At 43.2% G+C, this 12,486-nt stretch overlaps 1 protein-coding gene and 1 long non-coding RNA gene across 3 annotated transcripts in view; both read left to right on the top strand.

Annotated features, from left to right (window-relative positions):
* The window catches only part of snx29 (sorting nexin 29), a 106,363-nt gene that overhangs the window by 83,468 nt on the left and 10,409 nt on the right, over positions 1-12,486 (top strand). For both annotated transcript variants that reach the window (XM_032574364.1, XM_032574365.1), the window contains exon 19: positions 6,730-6,870. In XM_032574364.1, the coding sequence (XP_032430255.1) occupies positions 6,730-6,870 (141 nt within the window). The remainder of the gene's footprint in view (positions 1-6,729; positions 6,871-12,486) is intronic.
* Positions 6,877-10,685, top strand: LOC116727151 (uncharacterized). The gene is made up of 2 exons (XR_004340763.1): positions 6,877-7,768; positions 7,805-10,685. It is a non-coding gene; the product is annotated as an uncharacterized LOC116727151 (long non-coding RNA).

Below are 12,486 nucleotides of genomic sequence, written 5' to 3'. Positions count from 1 at the left end.
GTTTAACTCTGTAGCTGTATGGTGGTCTTTTATTGTTTATAAGTAGTTTATAGGATATATATTGTTGTCATAGCAACTGCCTACCAAGATGGCTGTCCGTTAAAATGAGACGTCACATGAGAACCAAGAATTGACTGAGTTTGGACTCATGTTGGCGTTTTTCCTGACTCCATGCTTGTGCTGACCTGGAGTGGCGGCTCTAACGCAGCGTGGCGTAAAATCTCACGCTGGACGACCTCTGACAGAACAAGGCGCTGTGATTAAAGCATGTCAGTGTTTTCATGAACGGACTGAGTAATCAGAGGACTCTGGACTTTCTCTGAACAGATCCTGAATATCCACACCGATAACGTTCATTTCCTGCCCTTCGCCACCGTCTCACTGCGCTCCTCCTAAATCCTCTAAATGACTTCTATTTTCTGCATAATTAGGTAAATGGACGGCCAACAACGATCTGTGAAGAGAAGGGAGATGACATGAGACGGTTCCTTTGCTGCCTCTCTCTAAAATAGACCAGTGGTCTGGTTGCTCTTACGTCTTTATGTCTTTTTTTATAAACGAGCTCCAATCAGGATCTGTAGCTCAGAGTTAATGATTCCTTTACTGAACTGCTGATGTTTCCTTTCCTTCGACGGTTCAGCAGGCAAATGTGAACCAAATCCGACTTTTTACCGCAGTCTGAACGGCCTGATTCTGATTCTTTCACCAGAAAATGGATCCGATCTGTTCTGCCTCTGTTCTTGGAACTAAATCGTATCGGATCGTTTTTATGTTCTTGCTCTGTGGTTGTAAACCGTTCACACCGACGTCCGACTGCGGCCGAATTTAATCAGAAGCAGGAACGACCACGCAGAAAAAAAATCAGATGTTAGCATGTAGCTTAGCTACACCGTATGCTACCGTCTCCATGGCGACGGTAGAGCGTTCCACTTTGTTGTAAAATGGAGGCCGACAGAGAAAGGGTTTAGTTTGGTTTTTATTTTTTAAAGTTGATTTTAGGACATTTTAAATTGATTCTGAGTCGTAGTAAATTAAAATTGTGATTTTGGATTAATTTTTTTAGCTCTAATCGGCTAGCATGTTCTGTCTGAAGGCCTTGCTGCTCTGCTTCAGTGTCAATTCAGACGTTTTGTGTTGCATTGCAGCCATATTCAGAGAGAAAACCTCCAGAACTGAATGTTGGTATTAATTATGCATCGGCCTCCTTCCCCTGAGCAGGTGAGCCTCGTTAGCGCGGGAATGAACACGTTGCTGTCACGGATCAATGAAGAAACAACTTTCTGCACCCGAATCGTTCTCAGCGGACACATATAAAAATCACATGCTGTAATGATGAAACGTTTCCTTGACATTTCCCTTCGCCGCGCCGGCGGCTGACAGCAGCCGGTTTGCTGCTGACATGCGACAGTAAACGGCGGCGCTGTACCGGCCCGGTTCTGCTGACTGGTTCTGCTTTCATCACAGCGCTGCTCTAATGGGCCTTTTAAATGCAACACAATGGAAGTGGGTTTGTCACAGTTCATCACGTCAGACAAACTCCATCAACTGGTTTCCACTGGATCCGTCTGAAGCTTCATTACGGCCCAGTCACCGCGGGGGGCGGGACGTTGGTGTCAGGAACGCCGCGCGGACGGTGCCCAGATTCCTGACGCTGATAATGACAGAAGCTTCATGATTCAGAAAGGAGGCTGGCTTACAGACGTTTGCTGATGAGTAAAACGTTGTTGTTGTTTTTAAGGCTGTTATGAGTGGAGATGATAAAAACTCAGCAGCTTCCAGAAACATAAAACACGTTACATCTGCCTCCTGTCTATTTATTTTAGACAGCATTTCATTAACCTTCTAGAGTTTCATGGTATTTATGTTCATGACTGGACAGAACGGCGCCTGTTAGCTGCTAAGCTAGCTATCAGGGATTGAGTTAAATCAATGAAACCAGACGAAACCTGATGAACAAACGTCTCTTTTCTGATCAGATTTCTATAAAATATGGTTTAAATTAAAGCTGAGAAAACTGCAGATGTGTAGGTTCATAAAATATTTTTTATCCTGGACTAAACTCTTTTTTTTTTTTTACAATGAAGAATTAATTTAGTTTTACATAATTGTTGCTGAAGGAAACATAGTTTGCTATTCTTTTTTGAAATTTTATCTTATGAATATTGCAAAGTTTTACAAACAAACGAGACAATAAGTCCAGTTTTATCGTTTAACTTTTATGAACCGCATTGCGTCACAGAAAAGGGAAAATAATGTCAAAAAACCTCAAACTCTCTTTTTCTTGCTGTTAGCTGTGCGCTACACCTGCACACCCGTTGCCATGGCAACCTGACATGACAACATTCCCACTAGTAAACAGATTACATTCAACTGTATCAAGAATTAAAACCAAAAAAACATGCAAACATTTCCCACAAACAGAAAATTCAGTCTGTTACAGTTTTATGTTTTCAGACTGGATGTTAATTTTAAATTTTTATTTTGCATCATAATTCTGCACCAGAGGAGAGCTTCCTAATACTGTCGACAAAATGTTTTTAACGTTTCATTCCAACAGTACAGAAACGTAAGATTCATTCTGAACATTATTTCAGATATAATTTCTGTTTACGCTTCACCTTGGCTTTGACCTACTTGCAGGTTTGGAGATTCACAAATCCACTTTTCCTGTTTTTCTGCATCTGAGTTTGATGCAAATTTAATGCCTGAATTTAATCCATCGATGTTCTTCACCGTCAACATGTCAGAAACCTTGGCAGCTGTAATCAAGTTGTCACAAATTGCAGCCATTTGTCACAAGCTGAAATTGTTCAAGGTGATTTTTCTGAAATGTTTTTCATGTCAAACATAAAAAATGGACAGAATCACAAAACCAGAACAGTGATTGAAATTCATTGATTCATGAGTTTAGAGTTGCTAGATTTCTATTCTTGTTTCATTTTTAACATAAAACTCTTTGAGTTTCTGTTAAAAGTCACATATAAACGTTTGTTGGTTACATTTTTAAGCCGAGTAAATCTCAAAGTGCAATGGTTTCTACTTTGCTGTTTTGTTTTGCATCAAATGTTAAGTTGTTTAATATTTGCTATGTCCAGTGGTGACCTTTAACCCCTTCCAATATGATCCGTTTTAGAAACGTGAAAATATTCCTGGTGTGATCATCTGAACTTTGAGATGCTAAATAAACGCTAAAATGCTTAAAAATCATTTTAAAAGTAATAATAATAATAGTTACTGTATTTCTCCTGCTATACTCTAAGCAGACGCTCTGTCTGCGCTGATGAAGATTCACTCTCTGCGTGGGGGAAACTTGAACTGGCTCCAACTGACAGCAGTCCAACCTACTTCCTGTTTTGTCTGAGAACTGTCTGACTGCTTGGCACTAAAACCGTTAAATTCATAAGTTCAGGCCGATTGCCGCCTGTTTCTCGCTTGGCTCCATTTTCTGTTCTGACTAATTTGCACTTTTTAGTTTTGAAGTTTTGCACAGTGATGTACTGGAACCCAGTTTAAGCTGCTTTAATAGAAAAATCCTGCTGAGGAGAGATGAGTTTTTCCTGGATCAGGCCGTCAGGTGTGGACATCCTGATTGGTCAGATAGGAACACATATTTCACTTTAATGAAATATGTATAAAAATATTTTATTTGCTGTCTGAATATCAGGACAGAAAAAGTGAAATATGTTTTTTGTCTGAATTTAAACCAACAGGAAGGTTCCTCGTTGCCTTCCAGAAGTTTTTGGAGCTTTGCTCCTGAAGTGCTGACAGCAGCGGCTCCGCTCCATTAGCGGCGCCGTCCGCTCCCATCATGTCAGTCGCTGCTGTCACTTCATCTGGGCTTCCTGCTGTGCAGCATCACATCAGAAAACAAAACACAGACACATCAGTCTGTTCCAGTCAAATCAAGAGTCCATTTCCTGTTGGGTTTACTCCTGAGCTTCCACACCGTTCAGAACCACTTCCTGTTGGTCTAATCGGGCTGTTCAGACAAAACTGACTAAAAATAACTGAGTTTCTGGAAAATGTGCTCCGTTTTCCTTGTGTCTCATTCCTGTGAGATTTCTGGTTGTTGCTGGTTTTTCTTGCTGTGCCGCTTTCTGCCAGCAGATGGCGCCACTTCAGCAGCAGTCAGGAAGAAGCGCTAAAATCTGATTTGGGACTTTTAGTTTCACGGGGGTTTTGGATAACAGACAGTTCCAGATCAAATGTGTTATTAAAATGGGAAAATGCTAAAGTCAACCTGCCGCTGCTGTTGTTACCTTTACCGAAAGTTTGAAAGTTTCTCTGGCGTCAATCTTTCATAGCTGCCTGAGATGTTTGGTTTTTCATTTGAAATGAACACATTTTCTCAAACTGTGAGGTTTTCTGGGATTTTGTTACAACTATAGAAAAAAAATGTTGATTCTTCTTCCTGGTGTTATATAAAAAAAACTAAAAGTATAACTGAAACGGATAAAAACTAAACTGAAAAGAAGCATTTTCAAACAATAAAAACAAAACTAAAGTGAACACATGGTCCAAACTAATAAAAATTAGTTTTAAATGAAAACATTGAAGCTGTTCTGATTTTCTGGACGCTGGGAGGTAAAAATGTGAGTTTTTTCCCAGCATCCTCTCTGGCCGTGGGCGGAAGGAGACGCTAATTGTTTAATTAGACGATGGACGCGCCGAGTTTCACAGTCTCTCCTGGAAGCGGCCGCCGTGTCGGACTCATCGGCACACCGGACCAAAATAGTCGTGTGAAGAACGAGTTGGAGAGTTCAGGCGCTGCTTACTTTCTCACACACACACACACCCACACACACACGCAGACTGTTGGAGCGTAGCGGTTGGAAGTGGCAGGTAGTGAAGTCTGGAAATAAAAACTCGCCATGCTGGACTTTGATTAGACCAGGGGTGCCCAAAGTCGGTCCTCGAGGGCCGGCATCCTGCATGTTTTAGTTTCTCCCTGGTTTAACGCACCTGGATCAAATGATGGCTCGTTAGAAGGCCTAAGAAGAAAATTGACAAGCTGAAAAGGTTGTTACTACCACCAGGGAGAAAACTAAAACTGCAGGATGCCGGCCCTCGAGGACCAAGTTTGGACTCCCCTGGATTAGACCATCGCTGTCAGATGCAGCTGGAACCGAACCCAGATCCGTTAAACTTTCTGGTTCTGGTACTGCTTGGACCCGTTCATCCGACCGCTAGTCAGATTTAAAGCTGCTTCCTCTGATAACCTGGCAGTGAAACCTGATTAAATTCATGGATTTAAATGTGTTTCTGTTTTTGTCAAACTGTTTCAGACTGAAGATCATTTAACACATTTAACAAACACCAACAGAAAAAACAACCTGAAATTAACAGCAAGTTAATTTATCCAACCTGAATGAAAATATGAGTCTAAATCATGAACACGTCTATTTACAGAATGTTAAAGTTTGGATCCCAGGTTTTCCAGTCAAACACGTGGAAATAAAAACAGAAAAGGTTTTTTACTCCCAGGTGAAACAGTTTTATAATAGCTGTGTTTCTATTAAATAAGAAATGAAATTAAAATCACAGTAAGTCATTAATCGTGGCAGCGACGGATGTAAACATGAGATGATAATTCCTGGCGCTGGCACTCATCTATCAGCCAATCAGAGGACTCTTATGCAGTGATAAGCCCCGCCTACTTGGGGGCGGTTACGCATGCGGCGTTTTGAGTCGGCCATTTTTTTTTTTTTAAACCCCTCCAGGGGGTCTTTTTGTGGGCTCTAGTGTCCCTTTTACGAAAGTAAGCTGACAGGAATGGGGAAGGAGAGGAGGGAAGACGTGGCAAATGTCGCCGGGTCCGGGAGTCGAACCCGCGACGGCCGCGTCGAGGACTCAAGGCCTCCAAATACGGGCCGCGCTAATCCCTACGCCACCACGGCACGCCCCGAGTCGGCCATTTTTCATTAGTTATCGATTGAACATGTTATGACTTTTTATGAACAGTGAGGCTCTGAACAAACCATGAAGAAAAACACTTCCTGTCGTCTTCTTCATGGTTTTCACCAGTAGTAACATCCGAATGTTGATCATGTGACTTGTACGATGTGAAAAAAATGTTTCCATTGCAGGTTAGTGAAACATCTATTTAATAAAAACCACCTCATCCCAGCAAAACAACTTTTTACTGAAAACAGGAGTTTTTCCATTAAGCTAATTTATGTTTGAAGCAGCTAATGTCCTTCTACTTCACATCGATCCTCTACTTTGAGTCATTTGATTTCATGAACTGTGAAGATGTTGAAGGGCTGCTGGCGGCTCAAACAGAGAAGATATTATCCAGTTATATTCTTGAATTAATTGATGCATTTTCCCTGTTGGGATCCTGATGTTTCTCTATTCATGTTTCTCTCTGTTTGTGTTAAAAGCTCTTCAGCTGTTTGTGTGTTTTGTGTCGCCTGTTTTTCCTTCAGTGAGAATAAAACCCGACTCTCCTCTCTGTCCTCTAATAGGCTCATCTCTCCCTCTTTCTCTCTCTCCCTCCATCTTTCATGAGTCTGAATGAAGCAGCTAATGGTGCATGGGAATGGTGGCGGCGCAGTCACGACTGCAGACACTTTCTGTTCTGTTTCTGTATGTAAGTGGTAAAAAGGACGAGCCGTTTATCCTGAAGCCTCCACTGAGCAGCATGTAGAGCGCAGCCCGGCGCTGTCTGGCTTCCTGTCGGCTTCCTCATACAGATGAGTGATGGTTGATTCGTCTTCCTGTCCTCAGGTTTACATCCGCATCCTGGACAACGAGTGGAACGTCTACAGACGCTACACCGAGTTCAGAGAGCTGCACAACCAGCTGAGGTCCCAGTTCCCACAGGTGGACACCTTCAGCTTTCCACCCAAGAAAGCCATTGGGAACAAGGTGAGGTCTCACTGTTTGTCTGGATGCTGCCATGGCAATCTGGGCCAAAGCATTTAATTATGATTCAACATCCATTACAAATAAATCAAGTTTCCAGCTCAATGCCCAGTAGGTGTACCTAATAAAGTGGCCAGAGTTCCGGTAAAGTTCAGGTTCTGTTGGGTTCAGCTGTGAGATGATTGTGAAGGAAACCAAAAAACTGAACCGGTTTAAAAAAAAGCATCTTCATCACCAAAACCAGAAGGGAAAGATTTGAGACCAGACTGAGAGAAACAGGAAGCAGCTGGATAAAGATTTAAAGCTTCCTGAGATTTAAGAGGCAGATTAGTGAAGTCTGGGTGTGTCTCTGTGCCCACTGTGTGTGTGTGTGTGTGCTCAGTAAAACACACACACAAACACACACACACACACTGGTGCTTCATGGAAAACTGAACATAAAGCAGCAGTTTGATCTCTGTTTGCTCCTCAGGTTGCTTTTCTACAGAATGGATTGTTTTTACCAGCAGTGTGCCAAAAGATTGATTCAGAATCATTATAACATCCTAATATTCATTTTTAAAAAATGAAACAAACTGCCTCTCCGTCGGCTTCCATCTTGTAACTAAGCGGGAGTTTTGGCGTTGCCATGGTGACGGTACTGAAACGTACGTGTGGCAGAAAGAAATGGAGGAAGTGAAAGAAATTCAAGCGGCTCTTTTTCGTTGAAGGAAAATATTTGGACTCTTTTTGGTTTTTACCTGAATTCCTGGGAAGAAAACTGAGCTGGACACGAGATTCACCGAGTTCAAAGTTCACAAAATGAAGACGGAGAACTACAGGAACACCGCTAATCCACGGAGCTAGTGAAGCTACAGCGGAGCCAAGCTACGCAGTTCCCTCCGGTACAGAACTCTGAGAGGTGAGCTGTGATTGGTCAGACGGTCCGGTCTGAGAGCCGGGCTGTGATTGGTTGGAAAGTTGTGGGCGGAGCTTGTGAAGAAACGTTGATATTTTGTTTTCACTATCTTCTTTCTGTATCTGCAGGCGACATAAATATTTTTAAGAAACGTTTATCAGACATGATGTTAAATTTTGAATATTTTTTTACGATTTTTCACTGAATAACTCCAAACACTGTCAGATGGATTAAAACTCCTGGGTGGAAATTTAAACGCTCTCTGCAGAAAGGTGGCGCTCTCTGTCTGTGACGCTTTGTTAAAACAAAATGGAGGATCCAGATAGGAATTTACTTTAAGCATGGATTAATATTTAAAACACTTTAATGTCTCCATGTGTCGTTCAGATCTGCTCCAGTCTGACAGATCCTTATAATCTACCATGAGGATCCTTTGATCACAGATCAACTGAAGCAGAAATTAAGAATCAGTTTGAATCGAATCGTGAGTTGGTAAAATATTCCCACCCCTGGCTTATAGTGTGTGTGTGTGTGTGTTTTGTCTCCATTATTTCCATCCAGTCTGTGTTTTCTTCTCTTTGTTGGTTTTTACACCTTTCCTCCTCCAGGTGAGCTGCTGTTAAACTTCTAACAAAATGAAAGCAGAACTCGACTTTTCCTTTAGACTGTTAGTTCATAACAAGTTAAAGCTGTCTTATTAAAAGCTCATGGATGCTCTGTTACAGCCATTAATTCACCAGCAAATTAATTAAAATCCTAAAATTAGTAAATCCACGTGCATGTTGACCTACCATGGTGGTTATGTAACCACTTCCCTGCTTCAACATATTCATTTAATCTGTGAAGCAGCAGCAGTGACTCAGTTTGCTGATGATGTTCCCACCAGGTCTCTGCTTCCTGTCTGTCCAGATGACCTCCAAACGACCTCATGACTCATAAACCATAAACACAAACATGTCCAGCTCTAAGCAGCTCCGTTACATTTAAAAGATATGATTTTATATCCGTACATATTTCATATCAGCTCTGGGACCAGATAAACTCAGGGGCCATTTTGTTTTTAGAAACTCAAAATAATTTTGTGATTTTTTTTATGCTCATCAATAAATTAAACAAAATATTTTAGTGAAACAAACATTTTGGGTAATTCAGTTTATTTTGGCACAAAAAATATTTTTATTCCCAAACAACAAAAATGAGAACTTTGTTCAAAAACGTTAAAGTAACCAAAATTAAAAGAAAACATGGCTAGTAAAATAAAAATACTTTGTGCCTAACACTTTCCATGAAGGAAGAATTAAATGTGAAACTCTAAAAAGTTCCCAGGAGAGGGCCAAATTTGTAATTCTTGAACTGCAGTCTGGGGCCTCACAGAATTATTAAAAGGGGCCACCATTGGCCCTGGGCCACACTTTGGACACCCCTGATCTACAGTGTACGACAGATGTAAACACACAAACCTGAAAACACACAAAACAGCAGCAAGTTTAAAACACTGTAAACTGGCTCCATAAAACATTAGTCCTCCAGGCCAGCAGGGGGAGTCGATCTGCTGGCCGTCAGTAAAGACGGGATGTCCAGTAGAAAGTTGGAGGAAGAAGGAAAATACTTCATGTACAATATTACAGAACAGCAGATTCTGTAACAACGTTAGCTACCAACCGCTAGAGTTGGTAGCTAACGTTGTTACTCTGTCTCCCCCTAGAGGCCTGGAGGACTAACGTTTGTGGAGCTAGCGTTTTCTTCTTGATGCAGTTTTTGCTGTTTGATTCATTGTAGCCTTATTTTATTCTAACTGCAGTTTGGTTTGATGTTCTTCTGAAGCACTGGACCAAACCACAGGAAAACGTATTCCTTCATATGTTCTGTTGACAGTGACCCTGTAATGCGCCGTAGATATCAGACCTGCGATCAAAGCTGCAGAGAAAGATTTTACACTGGAGCCCAAAACTCGACGGCCATGATGGCGAGAGGAGGAACAACTGCGGCAACGAATAAAATCAAATGCTTGGTATAAAGTTGATGAGAGCTGCAGTATGGTGCGATTCAACAGGCCGAACAATCAGCTGGTTAGGAGCTGTGTGTGTGTGTGTGTCGGGGTGTGTGTGTGTGTGTGTGATGCATCAGCAGCTGGCCGGTCTTGCCTGAAGCATCAGCAGATGCAGAGAAACTCATTAGCAGGACTGAAATGACACAAAGCAGAACGTGAGAGACAGAGGCTGCAGTGCTGATGCACAGACTGCACAGCTTCAAAGGTCAGAGGTCACCCAGCTCTGTGACCCGCCTGGAGTCAGCCCTTTTCCTCTTCAGACGGACTCATGATGATCCTGTTTGATCTGCCAGCGGATCTCAGGCAGCATGTGGGAAAAATGAACAAAGATTTCCAAAAACATTTGTATTGATATCTGCTCTCCGGGTCAGAGGTCGCGTTAAAGATTTTCCATCTTTGACCATTTTTAAAAAAAACACAGACAGAAAAATCTGAAGGCGCTCTTTAGTTTTGATAATTACTTTTCACACCCCTCACCACTTTTTAACCCAGAGTTCAGGTCACTAAATAAGAAACCAAGATTCCCTTTGCAGCTTCGTCTCTGAAATGGAAACGACTGAATGATCTGGCGATGCGTGAGGACGCCGCAGCGAAGAGTTAATATGGCGGCTTTGCAGCTAAACCTCTGCTGTGGGAAGGCTGATCAGGAAACGCCTTGTTTAGGTGCTTCAGCGGGAGAAACGTTCCCCGTTCTCAAAACTTTGGCTGAAGTGGTGCTTGTAATTCCAGACCAGCATCAAAACCTCAAAAAAGTCCACAACCTCATGCTAACAACCTCATGCTAACAACCTCTTGCTCTGCCATCATGTTCTGCATCGAACTGATGAATGTGACGGGCGTCTGTGAGCAGCAAGCTGCTGTTCAGGTAGCAGAGAAGCAGAAGTTTCCCTCCATCACAGCGCCGCTGCAGCTGCTCCTCACTGAGCTGTCAGTCTGCTTCAGAAAGCGTCTCTGCATGGGAGCGCATGTTAACAGGCATGAAACTGAAAGTCCTTGGCATGTAATACGGTTAGCAGGGTGTGTGTGTGCGCGCTCATTTCCCCTGCTACCTGATCACCACTGACAGCTGGTGTGTTTCATCCTCAGCAGAGCGAAGTGCAGCTGAGCAGATATTCATGGCGCCGTTAAAAAAGCCTTTGAAGGTCTCGCAGTCAAATATCAGAGCCAGAATGCAATCCCAGCATTAACATTTCTTCATCATTAGCTGGAAATAAAATATAAAAGCCGCTTGTGTGTGTGTGTGTGTGTGTGTGGGTGTGTTTGGGTGTGCATGTGTATCAAAGTCACTTTTATATTCTCAAAGAGTCTATTTGTAATTGATGAAAGCAAGGCTAACAGAAACGAAGCTAACAGCAGAGCCAGACTCTGCAGCTCTTTATTTCCACTGGTCTGCTCTCCAGACGGGTCCGAACTCAGAGAAACAAATCTGGTACTTTGGACGCATTCGCACCAGCCCAGTCCAGTCCTGCCCGCTTTAACCTGACTCCAGTCCGTTTTCCTCTAAAATCCGGTCAGTTGTGAACGCTAATCGACCTCTGACCTCTGGTCCTCCAAACCTCGGTCTGGGTTCAGTTGAAGTAAACTCTGGTTCAGTTTGAATGTGAACATCAAGCGGACGAGAGTCCGCTCCATAAGCAGGAGGTGGACTACAGCGCAGGGCATTATGGGTAAATACAACCAAAGCTAACGTGCTAGCCTAGCGCTAGCATCAGAAATGGCTCCTGGTCTTCAGCCAAAGACTAAAGAGAAATCCTCCAACACTAAAATCCTCCATCTTGTTTCCATCTGGTGAAGAAGGAAGTTGCTCTCAGTGTCTTCAGAGGTTTTTGTGTCGTTTCCTTCAGTGGTTCTTGGTGCAGCGCCCCCACAGGCCAGGAGGGGAACAGGTTGGTTTGACTCAGAGAACCACAGCAGCAGGAGGTGGAGCAGATGATGGAGTTCTGGTTCCAGTAGAACCGGGTCGACCGGACCATCAGAAGGTTTATTTTGGGTTTCTGCAGAGTTGAGGGGGAAATTTGGCCGTTTGACTCTCGTGGTGGAGAAGGGAAACATGTGAAAGTTGCTGGATGGGAGTAGTTGTTGTGTATCCGACTCCTCAGAAGTTGCTGATGGTTAAAGCAGCAACGAGGAAACATCTTCTGATCCCAAAGTGTGGGAGGAAATATTCAGCTGTCATAATATTTCCCTCTGTGTCAAACACCTGGCCTCGTCTGCGTCTCCAGGAGGAATCTGTCACAACTTTCATTAGTCTCATTACTGCTGCAGTGTGAAAGCGTCTCTCATTGTGTTGACGCAGCGTGAAGGCGGCCATTTTCCCCTCCTGCCCGTCCTGCTGGCCCAGCATGCAGCTCTCCTCTGCACGGCGGCTCTTCTGCTCCACTCAGACCAGCTGCCAAACTCTGAGCCCATTTTTCCTAATTTAACGTTTGGAGTTTCCTCTGGCTTCGCTGCTGCTGCCCAGGAGGGGCGGCCATGTTGGAGAGGCGTTTAGCGACTCTCTGTGGCAGAAGTTCCCGTCGTTTCACGGCTTTGTTTGGACGCAGTGATTCCCACAGACCCAGGCGTTCCGCCACCTCCTGGAAAAACCTGGAATTTAAGGGTTTTCCAGGTCAGGACAATTGTTAAAAGAAAAATTCCCCATTTCATGATCCAAATGTTTCTGGTTTCATTC

The sequence above is a fragment of the Xiphophorus hellerii genome, chromosome 10 (assembly GCF_003331165.1).
Source record: "Xiphophorus hellerii strain 12219 chromosome 10, Xiphophorus_hellerii-4.1, whole genome shotgun sequence".
NCBI lineage: Eukaryota > Metazoa > Chordata > Actinopteri > Cyprinodontiformes > Poeciliidae > Xiphophorus > Xiphophorus hellerii.
Note: the sequence above shows the minus strand (reverse complement) of the source record. Positions and strands in the feature narration are given on the sequence as shown.